This window comes from Phyllostomus hastatus, unplaced genomic scaffold (assembly GCF_019186645.2).
Source record: "Phyllostomus hastatus isolate PE091 unplaced genomic scaffold, TTU_PhHast_1.1 phas_contig_58, whole genome shotgun sequence".
NCBI lineage: Eukaryota > Metazoa > Chordata > Mammalia > Chiroptera > Phyllostomidae > Phyllostomus > Phyllostomus hastatus.
Window position 1 is genome coordinate 22,131,236 of NW_025333916.1, and position 26,926 is coordinate 22,158,161.

A 26,926-nucleotide genomic window follows, 5' to 3' on the forward strand; every position below is an offset into this window, starting at 1 on the left:
ATAAACGTCTGAACCTAAAAAACAAAAAAACAAACAAACAAAAAACAACTAAGCAAACAACTAGAACAGGAACAGAATCCCAGAAATGGAGATCACATGGAGGGTTATCAGTGGGGAGGGGGAGAGGAGAGAGAGGGGTAAAAGGTACAGAGAATAAGAAGCATAAATAGTAGGTACAAAATAGACAGGGGGAGGTGAAGAATAGTATAGGAAATGGAGAAGCCGAAGAACTTATATGTATGACCCATGGACATGAACTAAGGTGGGGGAATGCTGGTGGGAGGGATGGTAGAGGGCAGAAGGGAATAAAGGGGGAGAAAAAAATGGGACAACTGTAATAGCATAATCAATAAAATATATTTTTTAATTGGAATAAAAAGAAGTGAAGGTATCCTACAACTACTCAGAGTAACAAAAAGGAACTCAGACCCTCTTATTTCCTTTCTATTTCCACAGCCACCTCCTTAGATAACTGACCGATTAATATAATCTGTAAATTTTCATACCTCTTATGTCCTAAGCATCCCAAGTTTCAAAACTCATGGCATAATATTCAACAGGCTCACTTTGGTAGTGGGAAAAAACACATTTGAGTAACAAACAGTGCCATTCAATGTCTAAGAGAACAGCAGCAGGCTGAGGAGAGGAAACCTCAGAATTGAAGGATGGTTAGGTCCATGTGGATTCCAGGTCAAAAAGTCCTGTCTCCTACTTCCCAGCAGGAACACAAGTAAACTTTTTCAAATAAAAAAAAATTATTTATTCAACTCTACTCCAAATTCCTATAGAAGACAATATCAAGAACAATGTTTCAGTTTTGATTTAAAATGTATACCTTCACCAGAATTTACTTTGTATTCTATATACTCCTACAAAAGTACACAAAATTAGCCCTTGCAGGTGTGGCTCAGTGGACTGAGCGCCAGCCTGCAAACTCAAAGGTCGCTGGTTCAATTCCCAGTCAGGGCACATGCCTAGTTTGTGGGCCAGGTCCCCAGTAGGGGGTGTGCAAGAGGCAACCACACATTGATGTTTCTGTCCCTCTCTTTCTCCTCTCTTCCCCTCTCTCTAAAAATAAATAAAATCTTTTTTAAAATTACATAAAATTATAGCACTAACTTCTAAGTTCAATGGCTGATAGGATCTAAGACATGGTAATATAAACAAAAAAGCACTGAAACGCTAGATATTAAATCAGAATAACCATCCAATCTTGTAGAAATGTGAATATCATGGACATAGTCCAGTGTCATACTAGAAAATGGGTAACACAGTGTAGCCTTTGGGCACAGGTGGGCTGGTTGATTCCATGTTGCAAATGTAATTTCACTGTGTGGTACTAACCTATACGACAAGTAGGTACTATAGTGGGCAACAGAGAAGGGAAAAATCCCCAACTGATTATGTAACAGAATTTAAATAGCTTTTCAGTTTATAAGAATTTGGAAAAAAATCATTTAAATTCTTTTCAACATCCCAGAACAAGAATGCCCAAGCTCTAACCGATTTGCTGACCAATGGAATCACCCAGAGTAAAGTTTTACAAGCCCCATTCTTCAGAGACTCTCTTGGTACTGCCTTTTTAGTAGGCAAAATGATATTTAAAATATCATAAGAATATGAATCCTCAATATCCTAATCTTTAATTTATTATATCTATAACCTATTTTTTTTAAAAAAGACTAGGCATCTAAATGTTAAAAAAAAAAAGTTCTCACTATCCAAATTGAAAACTGACATGATGAAACTTCTTTGAAGACTCAGATGCTCAAAATATTTTTAATAGATGATAACAGATGTAGTAAATTTAAGACAGATGGTGGCAATACAGTGTGTAGGTCATGTCATACGATGTTGAAGAAGTTGGAAGATGTCTGCTCTGCAGAAATGCGCCTGCAAGGTCCAGAGTGAGCGCCCCTTTTACCTGGCTGCTTAGTTACCTTTCCAGAAACTAAGTGATTAATGTAAATAAAAATTCCAGTGCAGGTGGACCCTCGGGTAATTGTGCACAACGTGACCAAAGCCAAGCATAGGCAGCGCCAGGGCTCTTCCTGCCAGGTCCAACAAGATGTCAGGAATAGGAGGGGTGAGGGGAAAGATCTCCTCTCCTAGATACACTGGGGGTGTGGCTGATGGAGACCAAGGGAGACTAAAGAATAGGGAAGGAAAAAACAAAGCCCAGAATGACAGAAAATGTGAAATAAGAGAGAAAAGGACATTCCCTATACATCTCATCTAAGTTAAAGCATTTTATAGGTTAATATTTAATCAATTATGACTGGTTTTTCTAGCCTTCAATCCCTCTCCTAATGGAAAATAAATATTTTTTTTATTTAAAGAAAATCGTGACAACAGCCCATGACTTCCCCAATTGTGAGGAAGATGGTGAAGAGAAGATGCTAATCAAAGTGATGACTGGCACAACAAACAAATCCCAGAATTAGTCACTAAACTGCTTAAATGAAGTAATAAATGTAAGCAGCTCAAAACATCGCAGACCTCCTAAATCACCCAACAATGGTCAGCTCCCGCTGCTCCTGCTCTCCTGGCCATCGGCACACTGCCATCGTCACACTGCCATCGTCACACTGTCATCGGCAACATTCTACTCTTAAAGGAAAGTCTTAGTCTTACTCTAGTTTTCACATTTCAGAGTTTCCATTCCAGTCTCAAAATATAAGAGTGAACAAAAGCAGGCTTCTTCTTGTTAATACTTTTCTTTTTTTCAAGAAATAGAAGATATTTAATGGGTCCAATGTTATCAGAAGGAATAAGCAGAGGACAGGAAACAAGTACTTCAAAGTTAAAAATATGCTTATGAAATAAAACAGTTAATTTTTTTTACAAAATCTTCTGGAATTTGGAAAACAAAACCACAGACATGGAAAATACGACCAACATGATTTTACAAAGCCAATATTCATATGAGCTATTTATTGATTTTTAGTTAAATGTATCGGGATGACAGTGGTTAATGAGACTATACAGGTTTCAGTGTACATGTCTATGACACACGGTCTGTCCATTGCACTGTGTGCCCACCACCCAAAGTCAAGCCATCTTCTGTCACCATATATTATCTTATTAATACTTTTATTCCAAGATTTAAAGCATAACAGCCCACCTTGATCTCTACATTAAAAGGTTTTAGAGTTTTAGCATTGACATTACCAAAATTAAAACCATTTTTGTTTTTCACATGGGGTATCTTAAAGCCAGGCATCTCTGCCATTTCTGACATAACCCCGAGGCTATTTCGCAGTGCAACTCGAGATCAGCGAGTGCTGAAGACCCAGAGAACTAACTCAACAGTCTCGCTTGCTCCCCTGTCAGCTTCCCAAACATTGCTCCAGGGACAGTCTTACATTCCAGGGAAAAGGGGTGCCTAGGCATAAAACTTTCAAATCCACCTATCAGTCAGAAAGCTGATAATGCCCAAGTACATCCCACACCATTTACTCTTTGTTTCAAACTTAACTCTTCTAAACAACGCTCCACACAGGCAGGTCACAGAATGTTTGGGCATTTTGGGTAACTGACCAATCAGTGGCCTGCTGTCACAGAAAAGCTTCTTGTCATTGTGGACATACCTAGGCGGACCCTGATGCCTTTCTAAAGCAGGTGGTCCTCACACTGCTCCCTTCGTGAGCAGTATGTTGGAAGTATTTGGCTCTGACAATAACCCAAAACAGAATACTCTGCCCCCAGTCCGGGGGCCTGCACTCTGGGGACCGAGAGGAGCAGATGGCCAACCTGTGTTGATACAGATCACATGGGAAGGAAGGGACTCAGCAGGCTCATCACACAGAGAACTCACACACTATTAAACATCCCAAGTGAGGTGCACACATTTCCACAGATGGATCAAGCAGTCCCTCGGGGAATTCAGAACAGTTAAAATACCTTTTTTCTCCTGGTGACTCCGGTAGGCTGTAAGCTCTTTGCTGCTCTACAAGACACAGAACAATAAAATGAGAACTAAGGCAGACAAACTAGCAGTTGTGTATTAGTCTGAAAGGCATGTGCTCAACCATTATTCTTCACTACCACCAGTTATGGAAAAAAAAATAAGTCACTTTATATAAGTAGGACATTGCTCTGGAAATCTTTATTACTCTCCCTAGTTTGGAGAGAATGGAGAAGAGCCCAAAACACAGCAACATTTAGTGATTTTATGAACTAAGTTAGCATCAGCAAGGGATAGCAAGTATTTCCAGAAGTGCAGAAAATTCGTTCTATCTTTTTGGATATTTCTCACCAGAGCCTCATACCTTACTCATAACACTAATTACTCCACATACAGAATCAATAACTATCTTAGCGGCTTTTTAAGCGAAGTTCTAAAGAAAAGTCTTAAAGTCCACCCTAAGGCAGAATCTGATTTAGTAGAGCTGCAATGCCTGTATAAAACCCTAGCAGCAGCCAGCTCAGAGATGCACTTCATGGCTCATGGGGACAGGGAGAACCACCTGTCCCATTGGACTTATGGGGGATGGGGGGGGCAGAAGGGGCAGGTGCAAGTAAACTGCTCAGGGCCCACCTTGTTTCAGGAAGGAACTGGGGTACTCACTATGGGATGGAGCAGAGATACTGATTTAGACAGTGGGAGAGACAGAAGGAGGGAACGGCCACTGGGGAGCACACTGTGTACAGAGCAGGGACAGATCCTTTACCATTACAACGCAGAAGTGTGATGAGGCAGAACTAGGTTGCAAAGGTTGGGCCAGACATATAGGAGGAAAAGTAATAAATACATATCTCCTGAAATGTGTAACCATCAGTGTTGAGACTGATACTATCTTGTAGGTTATAGAAAATCTAACTTGAAGAATTTGAAGGCTTTGTTTTATTGCTATTAAATATTCCACAGATTAAGTCTCAGGCAGAAATCAGCATCCTTATTGTGAATAGGCTGAGGTTCAGGAAATACCAAGAGAATAAAGCCTCTTGTCCAAAGTAATTGAGCTAATAAGGCAACTGAACAAAGTCTGATAGGATTCCATCCATTAGTGAGCAATAATTTTCAAAAGTACATTAACTTAACTCCTCAGGTTCTTAAATATAGAACAGTTTGTCTTGGTGAGGTTACAATTACCACCTCAATATTGACAATGTCTCTTTCTCCCTAAGTCTATGATGTACCAAAGAAAATGATATATAGGGTTGGATTTTGTTTTATACACATAAGCACTAAAAAATAAAGTTGCCACTATTGTACTGTTGGCTCAAAAAAAAAAAAAAGAGTAAGATGTGACAGTAAGTAACCCCTTGGAAATGACAAGTAAGAGAGATCACAAGAAAGAATAAAAAGGACAGAAAGACAGACCATCGTATCGTAGTGTATCTGTATTACAGTTCACATACAGGAGTTTTCCATTGGGGCCAAAGGAGATTTGGAGTCTACTCAAATCGAGAAAATATTTAGGACTATTCAAAACTCTTGAGAGAGGATTTCTAGCAGCACAAATATCAATTCACCTCTGACTAATCTATGCAAACTAAACAATGAAACATTAGAAGATACCTTTGAACTAGTCAAGCTCTCACACCTGTGCTTTGATCACACACAGGTGAAATCATTCCTTCTTTCCAGGACTGAGAGTGGGGGGTGGGGGTGGATGGGGAGGGGGAACGTGGTGGTGGAAAAATGGAGACAACTGTATTCTAACAACAATAAAAAATGATTTAAAAAGTTAATTTATTCCCCATAGTCCAATAGTTTTGACTATGATAAATGGCTTCAATCCAAAGATTTGCAACTATACAGGAATATCTGTTGGGATCTGTACATTTAGTGTTAACCTCAATCCAAATTACCTGTTTGTAATTCTTACCTTTTGGAGAATATCAAACTTCATTCAAATAGTACTGTTTTAAATTCTACTGTCTAGCCCTGGCCAGGTAGCTCAGTTGGTTAGAGCATTGTCCCAATGCAAAAAAGGTTGCAGGTTCAATCCCCAGTCAGGGTACACACAAGAATTAATCAATGAATACATAAATCAGTGGAACAACAAATAGATCCCTCTTTCTCTTTCTCCTCTCTCTCATCAATAAATAAAAAATTTTTTAAATAATTTAAAACATACTGTCTAAAGAGAAGCTTTTACTCACAGAAAAACCAAAGGATGTCAATTTTTTGTATTTTCTAACTCAAATGCAGAGTTAAGGATTGTATGTTAGGCAAAGATACCCTGCCTTATTCATTGAAGAATTTGTAAGTGAGGGCTGTTTTCCCTTGTAAACAATCAATTTCCTTTTAGACATCTGCTCAACAATTTCAAATTTCAGAACTGACTTGAAAAATCAGAGATATAACAAACATAAGGGCAAGGTCACCATTTTGCACATTTCACAGAAGATTTAAAAGTATTTTCCAAATAGTTAGAGTATAAAGTTAATCCGTTACTTAAGACTGTGAGTGAAAAGGTGTCAAGCTGCCATTAAAAGGACTTCCAACCTCAACTGAGATTGGGGAGAGCTGGAGATCGGAGGAATACTCATGGTATAAAAAAAAAATCACAGGAAAAATTTAATCCATCTTCTTTTCCTGGCCCCTAAAAGGTAACTGTATCCTTTCTCTAGTCCATTTCTCTGCCTTCCCATTCCAAAAATTAAAATTGGTGCATATGTAGTCTTGTTTTCTCCTCTTCCAAAAGACTTCCCAGACAGGGCACGGGAGGAGGGTGGGAGGGGGGACACACCAAATAGCTTTTGTTTTGTATTTGACGTTTCTAGACAACAATATTTTTCAACAAATATTTATTGAGTATCTCCCATACACAAGTCACTGTTTAGGATGGGAGCTCCAAGCACAAAGATTATGCTTTCAAGGTTGTTCCACATAGCATAAAAATGCAAAGTAACCACGTAATAAAGCAAGAATTTTAAAAAGGAGAGAAAAAAGAGTGAAAGCCTACCTTAAATGGCCCACACTAAGAAACTGAGAATACTTAAGCACATCTCAAATTTTCTGAGTCTTTTGAGACTCTTAAGGATAAGAGACAAAAAAGTCATTATCTAATACATTGACAAAAATTTTATTATAATGCTATATATTACAGAGTAGCATGAATACTTCCAACTGTGCCTTGAAATGCAATGATTATATAATATTACATGTGAAGACAGTGTGAAATAGTTACATTTCAAAGTTGAAAATGGGGACAGAGGCTGAGAGGGGTTATCGGGGAGCTCAGAGTCACCCAAAATTGTTCCAGTTCTTGATCTGAATTCACTTTAAAAAATTCATCAAACTATATGCTTATAATTTGCACCCTTTTCTGTAGGTATACTATATTTAAGTTAAAATTTTATTGCATAACATTTACACTTCTGAATGCTTGCATTGCCACAAAAAATGTTGAGATACATTTATTCATGCTTCAAATAGTTCTCTTATTTCAACTTTCTTTTTTTCAATAAAGAAAGGAAATCTAGTTTGCAGTGGTTTGCCTCTGAGGAGATAGATTATTTCAACAATTTATATATCGGAAAAAAAGTAATTTTTATACTTTACTTCAATAAAATCCTCTAAAACCCTCACAATAATGAGCCTAGAATAAATTCTAGTTTACACTATCCTTGAGGAAAACCTTTCATTCAAAGAATAAAGAAACAGACATGAGTGCACACATTTGTAATTTCATCAAAATCAAATCTTTAACCTGCATGATATCTAAGAGAAAAAGACTTTGCTAAGCTTAGAAAAACTCGTTGTGAAAATACAATCGAAAACTCGTGCCAGCTGTTGTTGTGTACTATGTGCACTCTCACTAACTGAAACTCTGCCCTGGAACAGAGCACTGCCAGAGACACATGGTAAACAACACTCACCTTCACTCGAATTGCACACTGCGAAATCACGCACCAACCGAGTTCTTCCTAAAGAGAGTTTGGGCGATGAGCAGGAATAAGAACGTGAGCGAACTCCAGAAAGCAATGATTCCTAAAGGAGATCAGAATGATGTTTTTTTAAAAAATACTATGTAAGACTCAAAAGTATATGTTCACCCTGAACATATTTCTAAATCAGCATCTTTGTAAAAGGATTCAACTTGAAAGTTTCTGATGCAATCTCATTGTTTCTGTTTGCCTCTCACAATTTAAAATTGTACCGTCTCTTTAATGCTTTGGGGACTAGTTCCTACAGATACTTTAGGTGCAATTATGACATTCCAGCCAAGTTGGTTAAAAGTGGAAAATGAAGTCAAATGAGTTTTTCTCTGTATATTTAACAATGAGTCTGACTTTTTTCACCAGAGTTGTCAGTTATTTTTATTTTACACTGTAGCATTCAAGCGAATTCTATACTAATATATATCTCTATGCTTAATGATTATTAAAAGGTAGAAGAATAGTCATTCATAATGATGAGATTTTAAAACTTCCAAAGAGCTGTTTAAGTTTATGATGTTTGCTGCAGCCTCTAGGGAAGTACACATCAGGTCACCACACAAATCTTCCCAGGCTGTGCTCATCTTTCAATGGACTTTCCATCCAGCCTTTCCTGGGATGATATTTGAATATCACTGATTTATGGACCTTCATTCCTTTTAAATGATCTGCCATCTTTGTTCCTGCTTTTCTAATTATATACTATTTTTGTTATAATGTTTGCAACATATATTAAAATGCAAAATGGCAAGATAATTAAAACATGGTTTTCTTACATGATCTAGACAATTTAAATGAATATGCGACAGAACACCATTAAAGCCATTTATGGTACCCAACTCCCATCCAATAGACAGAGGCCTGGTGGCCTTAGGATTCATTCCACCCATCCAATTGTAAGATAGCACTTAAAGTTAGGGCTAAAATAAAGCAATGCAAAATTTACTACTAAAATTAAGCCATCAGCAACTGTCCTTCACAAGAGCTGGTCCCTTCAGTTCCCCCTAAGTGAAAACACATGGTTTCCCAAAGTTTGTTGGTATAAGGAGCCTGGAGAAAAGTTGAAACCAGATGCCTGACCCTGCTTCAAAGGGGCCTGGGCTGTGGCTCCCCTGGCTGACCAATTAGGGAGGACCCTCCGGGTCTGCATGTCAGCAGGGCCAGCCCACGCTGGCCTATGACCCTCACAGTGAGCTGGCCACAAAGGGCCCTCACCGAATGCCATCCTCTGCACTGAAGTCATTTGTGGGGATCATTTTGTACAATAATGGGACTTTGAGAATTATCCAAAACCCTCAGGTAAAAAGTTACACAGAATAATGACAGAAGCAAGGCAAGATATATTTTAAAGGGCAGATCCTTCTTAAAAATGGGCAACACTGAATTTGCTTCATAGAGGCTGAATTACTTTTCATCCCAAGTAATGATGAGAGTTTCACAATTCCATCCAAAATGCAAAACTAAGAAGGATCTATATCAACAAACATATTATCCAGAAATATCACATGGTCTTCAGGTTCAAAAGACTGTGACAGTTCCACAGGCTTCCCAGCCGAGGGAAAGGGATCCGGGTCTGTGGTGAGAGGCCCGGCGCTGAGTTCTGACTGTTCGCCAAGATTGGGGAGCCTCCTCTGCTCAAAAATTAATAAAGGCACGACTATGTCCGAGGTGAGCAATGATGTAATTATGCATGCTGCACACATATGAAACACGTTTTGGACACTGAAGATTATACCACAAAACCCAAGCACCATCACAACAGCCGTGTGTCCATGGTAAGAGCCATTTGGACACGACACACGCTATTTCATAGTGATGAACTCAACTGAAGAAGAAAAAAGGATACAGTAACACAAATCAAAAAGGAAAAACACACGTCCAAACACAAAAGGGCTTTCTCTGTAAGACTGGAAGGGTTTAATCTTTCAAAAAACAAACACAACAAAATGAAACCCCCGTGAGAGAGGGCCAATGAGAGGAAATTTGTCTCCTATGGAAAAACGGACAAGTTTATGGTGTTCCCGATTAGTTCATGCAGCCAGGAAGGCTAAACAAACATCACCTCTGCCTTGGTGACATTATTCACCTCGTCACCCAGGCCAAGCAAAATTTTATGTGAGCAAAACAAGTTTGATCACTTACACCCACTGAATACTACCAGTTTCTCTCTTTTTGCTTAAGGGATGATGGGAGAAATTATTGTGTAAGAGGGTGAAATTTTCCAAGTGTGTGAAAGATTATATGTACTGGTGGTGAATTAATGAAAACAAATCAGCCCTTGTAAGATGGAATATACCAATTAGAGTGGGAAAGATTAAAAAGACAGACTCTATCAGTCAGCACATGGGTCCCCCAAAGAAAAAAAAGTTTATACATGTGAATAAAACATTTGTCTTTCAGAGATGGATATACTCAGCTGACACTTTTTCCCCACTTAGAATAAACCACATCAATACCAACAAGAATACCAACGAGAATACCTTTGACTGGAGGTTACTTGCTAGAGAAAGTGACTCAACCCTGGCGATGTTAAAATCCGGTTCAGTGTTGGTCTCAAAAGAGTCTAGTTCGTCCCCACTAGGAACCCCAGTTCCTGAGGGACTCTGAGACGCTGGCGGGTAGCTAGGGTGGGACTGCTCCGGAGGCCCGTCCCCTTCGCTGTCGGCGTCCAGAGCATCGAGGCTGGAGCTGAAGCACAAAGCAGGCAAACAAGTGAACAACCGAGGCAGCAAACAGAGTCTCTGGTTTCTACCCCCGAATTCCATCCCTCATTGGCGTGAGGTATAGTGGGTGCTCAATTAATTTCTAATGAAATTTCTATTTGTCATTTTTATTGGTTTTGCTTCCCCCAAATATCCTCTTTTTCAACAAAACTGTGTTTCCCCAAGTGCACATTTCTACCTAGCAAAGGTCATGTCAGGTACTCTAAGATACAGAAGCTGGTTTGAGTTAGTGTCACCCAATTTCTGTCTTGTAAATGTAATTATTGTAAGCTCTAAACAGTTACCCTTCGAGTATTAAAAACACAGACAAAATAGAGCCACTGAGCTGTTGGGGAGGCGGAGAGCTGCACGTGACCACACTGGGTGTGCTGTTCTGTCTTCCCGGGCCAGAAAGCTCAGGAGGAGGGCAGCAGCACAGGTGAGGACACACATGCAGAGGTCTGCCCCAGGCTGGTGTCGTGATGCAGGTCAGACAAGAATCAAGTGAGGTCCCAACTGTGTCCTATTAGATTATCATGTTCAGAAGTTTTAAAAAATCGTCCCGTGAGAAACCCCTCTCAGAAGCAGGTAGTAAGTAGTTCTGCTTAACTACTAATGCTTTCCTTTCCTTATTTAACCTTGATAACCACACAATTTAAAGGAAAGAATTTGACCTTCCACATTCCTGGCTCATTCCTTAATATTTACATTTTAAACCACTCACCCTTGGAGGCCAACAGCTTTCACAGGTATGTTAATTGCACAGTGAGTTTTTAAATTAAATTTATTGGGGTAACATTGGTTAATAACAGTATGTAAATTCCAGGTGTAGAACTTCATAATACATGACCTGAATACTCCATTGCACGCTCAGGCCCAGAGTCTAGTCTCCTTCCATCACCATACATCCTCACCCCCCTTTACTCTCTGTGTCCGCCCCCGACTCCCTGCCTTTCCGTAACTACTCTTCTGTTGTCTGTATATAATACGAAAAGCAACAAATGAACTAACAAAACAAACAAACTGCCTTCTTAAATGCCTTTTTCTTTGGTTGTTACAATTCTGAAGTTAAAATTTTAAAAACAGTATAACGAAACCACCTTGGTTATAGAATGTAGAGAACCAAAAAAATAAAACATTGAATAATGCACTTGGATTATTTTTCTTGAAAAACCACAGGCTATTCGATGGCTACTGAATGTCAGCTTAATAAATGACACGACACTTGGTCCTTACTGTGTCTCCAATCCAAACTTTTAGATTAGTCTGCAATCCATGGACTTGTCCACAGCAAACCTGGCAGTAAGGGAAGGTCGGGACTGGCACCACTGAGGTGTCTGAAGTGGGGTTTTCTCCTTAACAAGCACACGACAGCCTTTGCCTTGGCATGGAGATGGGAAGGACAAACTGGAGGTGGACTTCACATTTTTCTTCAGTTCAACACTCACATATGTTGGAGTGCCTAAAATTATTTCTCATGAGAAACTAAAGCTTCGTGTTAAAGAAAACCTTTCCAGTCAATGTTGGAGCTGTGAACATTACAGTAGTATAACTACAGGTAATTTACAGTGCTATATAGTTTTATTAATTCATCGTTAATCTGAGAGTAGAAAGAGATCTGGAGGTAGGGTAGGGGGTCAAAGGTTTGCTGATATCTTATGCTGCTGTGTTTGTCTTTCAACCTGTGATCTCTGTACTAATGAGAATTAGTTCAAACAGCTGGCTGCCCGCAAGAATAGCCTACTTTAACACAAGCCTTCCTGGTTACATACAGTGTTTCTCCATCACTGTGTATACATCCCAGAAGTATTAGCATTATTTCATTTTGCATACTATACTTTAAAACATTTCTTTTTCTGTTAATTCAAATTGGGCTACACTTTTTCTTTGTTATTAACCTAAGATATTCAATATTATAGACAATATTTTATGAATTACCTCTAGGTTCTCATTTGATAATACCATTTTTCAAAATCCCATTAGTGGGATATCAAATAGACTCAGTAGGTTGTAAGCAGAATTTTAAAATAGTATAGAGTAAAAAGATATTAGAATACATTTCACATGTTATTTCATAATATGCTTAAGTTTTATGTGCATGGGGAGGGAAGGGAAGGAGTGGTTCATGGTGTGACAAGCATTTTTTACTGCAGAAAAACAAAAAATGGGCTTAAAGATATATTTTAGAACAGAACAAACACATCTCCTATCCACTAAATTTCTGCTGTATAATTTGTTAAAATAAATGCTGCATTACTTATTTTCCCCTTTGTAACTTCTTAAAATAGGTATTAAGTTTAAATAACATAATGGTTACATATTGTACATACAATTTTACTTTCACCAAAATATTGCTTTAAACCTTAGAAAATTTAGGACTTAGGTCCCAGCCAGCCTTGTCCCTGTGTTCACCTTAGTTTTCATTGTGCACTCCCAAATCCTTCCCACATTAGAAGTTCCTAGCCTCTCAGCCTAGGGTTTGCTTACTTAAAAATTGGGTGCATTTCACTTCAAGTCCATTATCAATTTGTGTTACTCCCACCATGACGCCCACTGAGGGGAGGGTCCCACAGTCACCCCAGAGTCAAAATGGGGCTTTCTGGGGATCAAGAGTCCTTTCCCCTCCTTCCTACATATTTCAGAGAAGACAGAACGTGCAAGAGATAAAGTTGGCCCACAGGCCTGGCTGGAAGATTTTTCTTTTAGGGCATCTTCCTTTTTCTGCCCCCCAGTCCCACCCCCTATCAGCTGTGACATTTTTACAGATAATTAGATTTTTACATCCAATTGTCTTTATGCAAACTGGATAGTTTTTCTTACATTTTAATATGGCAAAACTCTAGCTACAGCTGTGAGATATTTAAATGTCCCAGAACAAGGCCATCATCAGAAAGTGTAATTCAGAATGCCTGAGGATATTTGCATAAGCAGAACAGAGAGACCATTGGTGCCCTTTTCTCCCTCTATTCCCAGAGTGAAGAATCCATTCACCTCTTGAGACCTGGGTCATAAACTGGACAGATCATGAAGATCCTACCAGGATGCACTAGTAACACACAGTTAAATCTGTTTCTGCAGAACTGTATAGACTCTTGCCTGGTGGAGAGCTCAAAATGTCCCATCAATTTAATGTATAGCCATGACTGCTCAGCATCTTTTAAACCATAATTCGAAAAATACAAATCTAAAGAAAACCTTTCATTGTTTTATGTATCAGATGCTAGTCACCGTTGGTACCAGTACCTGCTATAACATGTTACAGAACTCAAGGGGTGGAGCATCCACATAAAGTGCAGTGCAGTGCAGTGAGCGACACCCAGGGACAGCTGCCTCCCCTCCCTGTCTCTCCTTTCTGACCAATGAAATCTCTGCTGAACACGTACTTACCTACGTGGATGTTCATTCATAGATAGACAACTATACACACAAACATCTGTGTATTCTACATTCATTTTGATTCAGATTTTATGTGTGAAAATGAGCATATAATCTGAGGTCTTGGGCCTGAACTGAGGGGGGAGGGGATAAGCTATTACCTAAGGAAAGTGGGCAGCAGAATAAGATGAAATTAGCAGAAATTGGCCTTTTTCCTAAAGAAAATAGACAGGATGGATGGATACAAAACAGACACAAAACTACAAACATACGCACCCATGCATGTGCATTTGTACATAAATCTACACAGCACATTGCACCAACACCGCTGTTTGAATAGCACCTCGGTGTACACAAGATAATATGTGCCAGGAAACTAGGTTACAGAACATGAAAATAAAACGAACATCTATGATCCTACCCAGCTTGAAATGTAAGTGCTGGCCACCGCACCGAGAACTTTTTATCCCTTTCCATTCCCATTCCCTACTTTCCCCACTGGATGCAGTAACGATCTTTAATTTGGGGATGTTTTTACCCTCTTTGTTATTTTGCTTTATTTGTTTAATAGCTTAAACTCATATGTATCTGCCCTGTAATAATAAATTGTTTGATTTTTGTTTTGTTCTGCATTTTGTAAAAATGAAATCATTAACTAAAGTACTTTGTTTCTTACTTTTTTGTTCAACTCCATGTTTCTGTGATACATGTTCTGCATGTAGATGTAGTCATTCATTTTCACTACTGCATATCACTTCTTTGTGTAAGTATACTGTAATTTATTCATTCCCCATCGGGGTTACTTTCTGCTCTATAACTACTCATGTATATGTCTCCTAAAACACAGAAATAAAACTGCTGGGTCATAAAATTCATATCCAAATTATTTTCCAAAGTTATACAATTTTCACTCCTATCAACAGTAATAGGAGTTTCTGGTTTGCATATTCATTAAAATACGGTGTTGCCAAAGCATCTAATTGTGGTTTTCCTCTATTACGTTTTTGCCAGTTTTCTTAATTGTCTTACTTTCAAAACAAGGAATACAGAAGCCTAAAAAGAAGCAATGTTTTTACGTAGAGATAAAAATGATAGGGACAATAGAAAATAGAACAGAATTTCCCAATTTCCGCTACAAGGTCTGAATTTTCTACATTTCGAAGCTACAAGGTATGATTTTCTACATTTTTCCTCTAAAATATAGCATCTTACCTTCTTTTCTTTAGATGACTTTGTTCCTTTTCAACTCCACGAAGACCAAAAGAAAGAGTTAAGTTGGAGGCGTGTGAACCCGATGCTGGTGTGGAGGGCTGCGGGGCGTCAGTGCCGGAGGTCACTTCCTGGCTCTCACTGGATGGGCACTCGCCCTCGCTGGCTGCGGTAGCAGGGGTGTGCGTGCCGCTCTGAGGGCCCAGGGCAGAACCCATGGAGTCGGGGCAGGTGTCTGCAGCGATTCGCTCTACGTTTATACAGTTAATATCCAGATCACCAACCTGGTCGTCAAAAGGAAAATATTTGCTAAGCAAAAGCAGGACAGATTGGCTTAGCTAAGAATAAAACTTGCCCAATTTAAAAACCTTTCCACTTTATCTTTTTTTTGTTTTGTTTGTTCTCGCTTTTGTTTTGTTTTATGTAAGCAGAGAATTCTTTCATGATATGTTTTTGTTCAGCTGGCTGCTATCCCAAAATTCACAAAAGGAAAACGACCAACTGAGCGTTTTAACATTTTATGAACCACTGACTCAAAATGAGAGGAAATGCTTTAAATACTTGAGAAAAGGACTAAAGAGCAGGCAGCTTCATTTTTAAAGTGTATAAGAATTTGGGTAAACAAGGTAGTGGTGGTCTCATAAATCTGAGTCTCCCAAGAAACACTCCAAACAAAAACAAGAATAAAGCTGCATAAGATGAATGGGCGTAGCATAACTAGCGTACAGAAAATGCCCTAAACTTTAAATTATCTGGAAATCATGAAACACACACAAAATTGCAGCAAACAACCTGCCATACTCCTGCCACAAACCTTTGCGGAGAGAAAGGGAAGTCTGCACAGGCCTGCATGGCAGAGAGCGGGGCGGGCGTGGGGGAGAGAGTAGCAGGCCTCAGACGGACCTACAAGTCATTCTGAGAAGAGACAGTGCACGTGTGAGAGAGTTCCAGTTGGTCATAGCACTTGCCTAAAGAAGGGGCTCAAAAATACAGGTGACCTGAGGTGGCAGGCATCAAAAGGCATTGTTTCCGGGAGATAAGATGACGGGGGCAGGGGGAGAACGAGAATGACACCATTTAGGTGTACAGTGGTGAAGGAGAAACGAAGCAAGAGGAAAATTTAGGCACCTAAATCTACTGTCACAGTGATAACTTACGAAGGCAAAAATGCTGAGGAATGCTGAGACTAGTGGGTGCAAGTCAGATGAGTGACAGGGTACTTAATGACTCAAACCATCTCCTACAGATACTTAAAGATTGTTACTTACATCCCTAGTGAAGTTATCAATGCCATAAAAGATGTCTGAAGAACTGCCCCAGATTAAAGGAGATAAGAAAGGCGTGACAACTAAACACAACACAGGAAACTGAATTTACTCTTGTTACAGAGAACTTTGAGGTGATTGGCTAAAATTGAATAAGGCCTGTACACTGCTAACAGTACTGTGTAATGATGGTTTGCTGATTCTGATTACTACACATGCTTATGTAAAAAAAAAGAAAATGTCCCTTTTTCAGGAAAATACACCATGAAAGACTGAAGAGTATAGGTGTACCATATTTTCAGTTTGCTCTCAAATAGTATATACTATATACATATACATATATTATACATTATTTCTATTTTAAGCATTTGTGTGCATATAAACACATACTCAAAGGATAATAAAGTAAAATATTAATATTTGGGGAGTTTTCATAAAGAGTATACAGGGATTCTTTCTATTGATTATGTGGGCCTGAAATGATGTCCAAATAGCATTGTTTTCCTTAAGTAGCCTATGTGATAGGGACATTTTCACAGTAGTTTTATCATGTGAATTTCCCCATCAGGTAGGTAGATAACCTTGAGAATTCATGAGAAACAGCTTTGCAAACAATCTAGCAATCTTTTTTAGGTTTCTGTGCCATGTGGAGGGAAAGGAAGGAAATTAGGTGAGATTCTGTCCAGATATTGCTAGAAATTATTTTAAATATGCAGAATTTGGACTCCTTGTTCTTCCTATCCCAGTGGACATGGGAACAGCCAGAGAAACCACAGGATAACGGTGCCACACTGATACAGTGAACTCTATGGTTTGTGTCCAGGTTGTCAGTTTCAGTTCTGTTTCCACTGCACACATTTGGCGATCTGCAGCTCCACTGCAGTTTCTCCATCACCTGTGCAAGTTCCCTTTAAATGTACGCTTCACATTATTAAAGCAATGCTTCTCTCACATTCCCAAACAAATGACATCCTAACTTCATCTTTAGTTTGTAAAGTTTTACATTTTGAATGTATCTTAGGACACATAAAGACATGGTTTCCCCCCTTACAAAATTCCAGTCACGCAGAATGTTAGCTACTTGAGTTCAGTGAAAATGTCACAGTACCCACTGAGGCTCAGAGGAGAAGAAAGAAGGAAGAAGGAACAAGAAGTTGAACTCAAGAAGTATTTCATTTAAATGCTTAAAAAAACATGGCAACAGAATAAAGCCATTAAAATCAGAACAATTAGCCTGTATCTTCAAAGAACGTCCCCAGATCTCCCACTTTGCCCTAAACTCTGTGCCTCATCCTAGATTTCATCACCAGGGTTCACATTCCGCTGCTTTATGCCAAAAGCACACCAGCTATTTATGGACTGACGTCCACGTCCTGACGCACACTCCTCCGTCATGTTGAATATCATCACAACCTACGCGTTTACACAATGCACTTGAGGCAACAGTGTTTTATAAAACGCAAAAAGAAAAAAACAAGATATTCAACTAAAGGGATGAAATTGAGCTCTACTAGACAGAAAAAAGTTTATAAACTTTTAGATATAAGGCAGATATATCAACAAGTATCTATAAGTAATAGGATATAATTTATGCGTACTAATGACAGTAAAAAAAAGGGTAAAATACCTTATCGCTAAATGAGTGTATATATGGTGCATTTATATGGAGACTGGGTTTTAAAGTCAGTGGATAAGACAGACAGTGGGTTGCCCAAATTACCCTTGAATCCCTTATATCTCCCATAAATTAGAGTGTGCAGAAATCTTCAGATCTAGAGCTATATTTTAATTTTTGTATTGCATTAAATAGTCATTACAATTGTATTACAATTGTACAATACAATATTGTATTAAAATGTAAGGGTCACTAGCCAGAGAAAAGAATAAAGGACAAATCCAAAGGCACAAACCACCTGCCTTTATGAGATTTGACTCACAAATCTTTATCAGGGAATGGGCGGGGAATTCTAAAGGGTTCCAGCTTCCCTGTAACATGACACCATTATGTTTTACTATTAAAGCTCTACAACCTTATTACATGTTAATAGGTGTGTTATAAAGATTAAACAAGTAATTTATGTGACAGCATCATTTGGAGTTGCCACCCAACTCTTGTTCATCCAGCTCTTGCTGGATTTGAATGCAAATATTGCTAAAGCAGATCACTACACACATTACTCTTTGAAAAGCATAGGGAAGAAACTAGACTCCCAATTATCATTTCTTATTTTGGCCCCACTGAAGAGCTCTCACATGCCTGTCATCTGGCAGTGTCAAAAGACCCCCCTCGTGGCGAGCTTTGGTAGGTAGGGTGTGCTGTGCTCTAAAGGAAGGACCTCGGTTAAATGCTCGCATGATGAGATTCCACTGCAGCGACCCTGGTGCTGCACTTGGGTTAAAACTTGCAGAGGAACACAGTAATGCTGAATACGCTTCCCACATGCTCAGGCTTTGGACAGAGGGCAGATCCTCCTTGTAACATCAGCGATGCCTTACCTGATCTATTATCATGCAGTTAGCGTAGACTTCATCGCCTCCATTCAGCATGTCAGAGAGCCGGCCTGCAGCACGGAGCGTGGGGGGCTGCTTGGATTTTTTGAGGACATCAAAGGAGCGATCTAGAGGAAAAATAAAAACAGGAGAAATAAAGTGGAAGGAATTTATTTTACAGTTAACTTTTATCTTCTTCATCAAACTATAAGAAAAATATCAAGGTTGCCTTTTTTAAGATGGCATTTTTCTATCTTCACTTATTCAGAACTACATGCAAGTATTTTATTTTCTACATCTAAGCCTTCTCAGTTATCTAAAATCATCATAGAGAGTATATTGTTCTAGATATGTACATGCCCATTTCAAGCACTATTTTTCCAGTCATGACAGATTTTTATAAAATCAATGAGACTTTTGCTTTTAATTCCCAATAGATTAAACCAAAATTCACTTTGTGAATCACTCGGAAGCACAGGTGATCGCATGGGATTCCTCAGGTGTCACTGACGTGTTCCTTTTCCTAAAGGACCCAAGACAGTGCACAGCCTAGCAGTTCTGGTTCTGTACTGCCTAACGAATATGCAAATTCCCAAACAGAGAGGGTTCTGCTTCTGTTTCAATTATAGAAATGTTTTTGCTTGCTTCCATGTTCTCAGCTTCATTCCAAATGGATGAGCTTGCTCCAAGTTAAGTCCCAGAGAGTTGAGGTGTTACTGTATTTGTAAGGAGGGAACATAAAGTTGAAGACAATAAAACATAGTGAAGCCAGAATACCTCATTTCCTGTGTCTTTGGCTAAATTACTTAATTTCCAGATACCTTTACAGGGTTTCCTCATCTGTAAATGCAGATTATCAATATGCTCCCTCATTGTGTAATTATGAGGATTAAATTAGTTCAGACATGTAAAGCACTTAACACATACCTAATTATCACATTTTGTCATGCATAATGCACTCCCGTGTATAATGCACACCCACATTTTTGTGCATATTATACATGCGATTATTATACCCATTATTATATCCATGGTACACAATCATTATACCCACGTATAACGCACAACCTTATTTTTCCCTCAAAAATTTGGGCAAAAGATGCACACCATACACAGCAAAATACAGCGCTTAGTAAGTGCATGATAAACATAGTCACTATTATTATATTTTATAACTATTGGTAGTTATTTTAATCATGTTTAATGTACAGTACAAAGTTATTAATACTAACCATAGGGTGCTATCATAATAAATTATCAATGTCTGTGAATGACTTTAATAGGATAGATTCAAAGTTATAATATAGCCATAGAAAATGTCATCCTCACTGACATTCCATTAAGTTTTCTTGAGTGAGTGACTAAGACGAAGAGCATTGCCTCTGTTCCCTCAGAAATCACTTATCACACCACCTATCTTACCTCTTCCATAGATAAAAACCAGGTAAACCCATGGGAGTGAATCAAAAAATTTTTTTAATTCATAACTCTTGGGCCAATATACTAGGAAGACAACATTCTTTTTATGGAAGTTTCTACATGGCATCAGAGAACTGACAAAGACTGTGCGAGCCAAATGGCCCTGGCCTCAGATTCTGCATCTGAATCTCTCTCTTCCCCACAGAACATCCAACCGAGATTTTTATTAAACCCCTTGAGGAAATACACAATGTAAATGTAAAACATTATCTTCTTATATCTATCATGTCTTCTTTTATCAATTTATTTAAATAGCTAGCAATATAACATACAGACCCCACAAACACTTTATGATCAATTTAGTGTACATTTTCCTTCTAATTACACAAAATAATAGCGTGTTCCCAAGGTTATAAATCGAGAACCTGACAAAACCCTTACAATGTGTTCTGAAGTTAGAAAATACTTGCCCGTTTGTCATGTTACGGAATGTTTGAACAACAACCATAAATAACTCAGCAAGGCCCTCTGAAGCGTAATTAACCCAGCTCAACTGCTCTCGTGCTGCAAGCTCACGGACTGAAAAGCCCCTGGCCTGTCTGCTGCCGCACGTGGGGGTCTGGTGGGGCCCCTTCCACTGCTGCCATCCCTGCCAAATTACACTGCACTGATCACTCCACTAAGGAACCAGCAGGATATTTAACAAAACAATTGCAAATAGTCTGTGGATTTCATTTTTAAAACACAGAGCCAAATGAAATAGTGCCCCAAATGAACAGGTGCCCGTGAATAATACACTGCCCCATGACCCAACACCCACGTTCTGAACTTCCCAGAGAGCGAGCCCTGTGTTCAGAACTCTGCTCAAGGGTGAGCAGGACCAGGAACTACTTCTGTTCTCACGTGTGCGGGTAAAAGTCATTTGGATTCAACTTTTCTTTCACAAATATATCTACCTGGCCCTATGCAGCAGGTCAGAATCCACAGGAGATCGTAGCCAGGTGGTAAAAATAAGCTCAAATGTGATGGAGTTATTTTGACCAAGTTGGGATCTAATTTGTTTTCCACATGATTAATTTGATCGGTGTTTCTTTTTTAAAAAATGATGAATTTATTTACAAAAACAGGTCCGTAATCTCTTATCTGCAATCCTAAAATCCAGAAAGCTCTAAAAATCAAATCTTTCTTTCCTAAGTTTGGTTCTAAAACACATGTGGCGGCAAAATCTAACCTGAACGCACACGAGGCCGTGCAGTGTCTGTCTGCCCCTCTCTGGTGTGCGTGCTCACACACCCCACTGCAGAGCTGCTATCATGCTTCATGATGGCATCACCCCAGCGCTTCCTACGGAAGTCATATCATCCACATTATAAGCACTACACCAAAAAATCTGAGCATTCCTGATTCCAAAATAAATCTGGTCCCAAGAGTTTCAAAGAAGAAATTGTGGATCTCCACAAAATTATTACCACAGCAGATATTAGACCAAGATTTTGCCAATCCCCTACCAAATTCACAACTTCCATGTCTGCATCTCACCTGCATTAGTATACCCTCTACTACTCATCTTTAGATTGACCCACCTTTTTCTCTTTAATAAATCCAATTTTCAGAGAAATACCTATCCCCACTACAAACAGAAAGCCAGTATTCCCTGTAACATATAGATGGGAATTATACATATTAAAATAGTAAAAACAAAACAATGAAACTACCTTCTGACTAAATACAGTTACCTATGAAAGCTCAGCATCTACAATGCCTGCTCTTTGTCATAGGGGGCAACTATGAAGGATTCAAGAGACGTTGAAGATGCAGTGGTAGCAAACTGACTTTCTCCTTGAAACTAGCAGGAAGGTCAAGAGAAAAGTGAAAGAGAAGTATCTCCTTTACTATGTAGTTTGATGTCATTTAATGTTAGGTTGGGATACCATCTCCAAGACTGATGGTCCCGGAAGAATTTACCTTACACTTTGGAAAACATGCCTAGAAATGTCATCGTCCTGTCTATTAGGTGACGATTCCACTGAGACAGTCAGTCTTGTGGAGGTGGAGGGGCACATGACTCTACAGCAGCACGAAAGGGAAATCCGTCTCCTCTCTAGACCGGTTGCCCACAACCTGCCATGTGGATGTGCTGGGATACTCATCACAACTGTCTATAAAATTGGCCTGCAAGTACCCTTCACTGTCACTCTCTAGGGCAGCCGTAGCTTCTACTTGTCAGAGGACACTGACAGACAACAGGGCCTGGAAGTGAACAGACACTGACAATCAGAAAATGACAAACTTATAAGACTCCCACATTTTTATTAACTGCAACAATAACCACTGCAAATCAGGGGCTCTGGGCCAGCAGAATAACATTTATTATGAAAAAGTCTTTAAAAGTACTTTCAAGTAAATATCAGCTACCTACATTAAAGTGGCTAATGGCTGTGCTGTTTCAGCCCATTACAAAGAAACAGTTACAATGGTTTCATTTCTTAAGAAATCTGGTCTTTTCAAGATTTTCATGACTTTATTGCTTCCATATGTAACCACTTTAGAAGTAATTAAGTGAAAAATTATTGCCATAAAAAAAGACCTTCAGGTTCTTTTTTTCAATGAGCCTGTAGAAATAATTTATAGTAAGAATTAGGTCTCTGTCTTAAATTAATGCTGCTTTTAAACTTGGGGTAGGGAACACACAGTAAAATATATAGATGATGTATTATAAAATTGTACAACTGAAACTTATACAGTTCTATTAATCAATGTCACCCCAATAAATTCAATAAAAATAAAAATAAATTAATGCTATTTTGTAAACAGTTAACTCCCATCCAAAATAGCTGCAAATTTTAAATTAGTGAAGAGCATTGTGGTAGATAAGAGCATGGGCCCTGGGCTGCCAGGTTCAAGGTGCCACTCCATCATCCACTAGCTGTGTGACCTTGGGCACCTTAGCTAACCTTCCTGTACCTCCATTTCCTATCTGTGAAATAGGGATGATACTAGGTCTATCTCTTAGCGTTGTCTTAAGGATTAAATGCTTTATATTTCAAGTGATTAGAACAAAATCTGACACAAAGTAAGCACTGGGTACATGTTTGCTATTACTGTGTATGTAAATGAGGTAATATAATTGCAATACTTTATGTAGTTTTAATTCTTTACAAAAATGATTTTAACCATGGTTATAACTTTACATGTTTAAAACCAACCCAAGGGAACTGGAACTCACAAAATGTTCCTTTTGCTACACAAAGAGATTAAAAAATGTTGTAACTTTTATTTCTGGCTTAGCTCACATTAAGAAAAGTCCATCCTGAACATGCTAAGAAACAAAGTCAGACTACTTATTGAGAGTCACGTGCAGCGACTCCAGGGTGGGATGTCAAGAAACAGGAGATATTCTAACAGCAGGACACACAAAGTATGAAGTCAAACCACCAATGACTGCATTTCTCAAGCATAAAGGCAGGGTTTCAGAAACGACCGTGTTCTAACATGACAAAATGGACTGGGGCCAGGCTCTCACTGCAGAGCGCCTGGAGGACAAACAGAAACTCGGAGGGGATCCCCAGCTCACCCCTCTCCCATTATTCTCGACTCTTTGTAACGTGATCGGTGGAATTCTACAAGGACTTCCCGAAGCAGCATTTTCCATTAGCACTTGCTTGCTGCACTGGAGGCTATAGTTAGATGACACGGGAGAGACAATGGAGAGTAAGTATGTTTCACATACAGAATGAAGGGAAATCGGTACGAGTAACAGGGAAGAGAGAAAGGCAGGTGCAGATGCCTCCCTGCTCTCTGACATGTACAACTACTCTGAGTATGGCAGGAAACAGTTAAGAGCACAGACCAGCCCGGGGCCTCTGAAACCTGACTTATAATGAAATCCAACTCTCCCTCAAGAAGCTAAGAGCCTGGTAGCTAAAGGAAAATGTGGCCTACTTGCGTGGTTATGTAAGAGACCAACACGCAGACATAAACAAATCCAGCTAAGGCAGCCTTCTGCAAACCTGCTGCTGACCTGGTTTGGCCCACTCTGGGCACCAGGCTCCTGCCTGCGAAACTCAAGCGAGGGCCTCTCAGTCCAGATAGCTCTTAACAATGGCTGGGAAGCTTGGTTTCATTCATTCATTCATTCAGTTTTGTTTTAAACCTAGAAGTTTATGAACACAGCAGGATTTAGTCTTATCCACCGCAAAAGGGGTAAAACATTTACTTTATTTATTTTTTTATTTTTAGTTGTAGTTTACATTCAATATTATTTTGTATTAGTTTCAGGTGTACAGCATAGTGGTTAGATAATCATAACCTTTACAGAGTGTTCCCCCTGATATTTCCAGTACCCCCCCCCCCCCGGCACCATACAGTTATTGCAATATTATTGACTCTATCTCTCACTCTGTGCTTTGCAGCCCCAAGGCTATTTTGTAACTACCAATCTGTATTTCTGAAATCCATCATTTTAACCCAGCTCCTTAGCCCCCCTTCCCTGACAGCTGTCAATCTGTTTTCTGTATCTGAGTCTGTTTCTATTTTGTTTGTTTTTATTGTTCTTTAGATTCCAGATATAGTGAAATCATATGTTATTGTGGGTTGAGAGTTCATTTCCCAGCACTCCACTAAAAGTGTCCATCGCAGTCACCAATGACCTTGCTAATACAGAATTTGGTGGCCAGTGCTCAGGTCTCATCTCATGTGACCTACAGCAGCTTTTGATACAGTTGATTGCTCCTTTCCCCCCTCAGCCTCTGGGATACCGCTCTCTCTCCTCCCAGCCTTTCTTCTCAGTCTTCTTCACTTCCTAGATTTGGCAGGTAGCAGTGCTCTAGGGCCAATCCTCAAACCTCTTTTTCTCTTTCTGTCTCCCCTCATTCCACGGGTTATCTAACAACATGGCACCATATACCATTACATAATGCCTCTTCGTCTCCAACCCAGACCTCTCTCCTGAATTATAGCAATCTCCTGGATATTGCCACTGAGCTGTCCAGCAGCCACATCAAGCATGACAGATGCAAAACAGAACTCTTGATTTTCTCTCCCACACTGACTTGCTTCTCCCAGTAAATGGCAACTCTTATTTTTCCTTGGAGTCACCTTGACTGATCTCTTTCACAATCAAATAGATCCAGCATCTGACCTTTCCTCGTCATCTCCACTGCCACTCCAGGGCAAGCCGCCACTATCTCCTGCTTAGACTATTGCAAGATTACTGCTTCCTAACTGTTCTCCCTGCTTCTACTCTTCCACCCTCCACAGCCTACTCTCCACAATGTAGACAAAGCAATCCTGTTACGAAGGAAATCAAATCACGCATGCCTCTGTAAAATTCTCCAATGGCTTTCCTTCTCATTCAGAGTAAAAGCCAAACTTTCCCACAACCTACAGTGCTTTACTCCAATGGTTCTGTGACCCAGTTCCTATGTGTGTGTGTATGTGCATTGTATGTGCTGGTGGGGGCAGGAAGGGGGTCCCACACAACTAAGCAATTCTTGGACACCAGCTAGGTGTCCTACAATTCAACTCAATTGTGACACTACCTGTTGATAGCATCACATTCCACAGATTAAGGGGGTTTGGCCCTACAAAACTGCCTCCCTTACCCCTGAACTTCATATACTAACTGCAAATCTAGGTTGTCACCTGTGCTTGTGAATGGCTACAGACTGGAGGTTCCCACAATCCCCTCCTTGGACTTCAGGTTGCCAATCACAAGTCCAGGTTGCTATCTGTACTTCTGACCAACTATAAATCAGAGGCTCCCACAGCCCCCTCCTTGAGTTCATTAATTTACTAATAGCTCATGGACCTCAGAGAAAGATTTGTCTAACTAGAGCACCAGTTCATTACAAAAGGGTATAACTCAGGAACAGCCAGATGGAAGAGATGTGCAGGGCAGGGCATGTGTGGAGGGGTGCACAGCATCCACGCACTGAGCACACCAGCTTCCAGTGCCTCCACGTGCTCACCGAGCAGGAGCTCTCTGAATCCTCTCCTCTTGGACTTTCAGTGGAGGCTGCATTACACAGGCATAATTGGTTAAATCTTTGCCCATTGGTGACTGAACTCAGTCTTCAGCCTCTGTCCCTTCTCTGGGGGTTGAGGGTGGGACAGAAAATGCCAACCCTCTAAACACAAGGTTGGTTTCACCTGACAACTAACCCCCATCCTTAAGTACAAAAGTCACCTCATTAACATAACAAAAGACACCATTAGCACCCTCATCACTTAAGACATTTCAAGGGTTTGGGGAGCTCTGTGCCAGAAATGGGAACAAAGACCAAATATGTATTTCTTCTTATAAATCAGTGATATCACACTAAACATAACCTGCCCTCCTTGACCCTCCTCACCCAGCCTCTCTGACGCTGCCGATTACTCTGGCCACACTGGCCTTGCTGTTCCGTGTCTCGGGCCATTTGCACGTGCTGCACTTTCTCCCAGGGCTGCTCTTCCCCTAGATTCCAGAGGTCTTCCCACCTTCACTTTAGCTCTCTACTCAAATCTTATCTTATCAAAGAGTCTCTCCACGACCATTATATATATAAAATAGCAACCCCCTAAGCCCTGCTT

General features: G+C 39.7%; 1 protein-coding gene across 2 annotated transcripts in view; it reads right to left on the minus strand.

Annotated features, from left to right (window-relative positions):
* The window catches only part of ARHGEF28 (Rho guanine nucleotide exchange factor 28), a 279,388-nt gene that overhangs the window by 80,323 nt on the left and 172,139 nt on the right, over positions 1-26,926 (minus strand). For both annotated transcript variants that reach the window (XM_045847808.1, XM_045847809.1), the window contains 5 exons: positions 18,941-19,062; positions 15,183-15,463; positions 10,374-10,581; positions 7,834-7,945; positions 3,904-3,949 (listed from right to left, as the gene is read on the minus strand). In XM_045847808.1, coding sequence (XP_045703764.1) covers positions 3,904-3,949; positions 7,834-7,945; positions 10,374-10,581; positions 15,183-15,463; positions 18,941-19,062 — 769 coding nt within the window. The remainder of the gene's footprint in view (positions 1-3,903; positions 3,950-7,833; positions 7,946-10,373; positions 10,582-15,182; positions 15,464-18,940; positions 19,063-26,926) is intronic.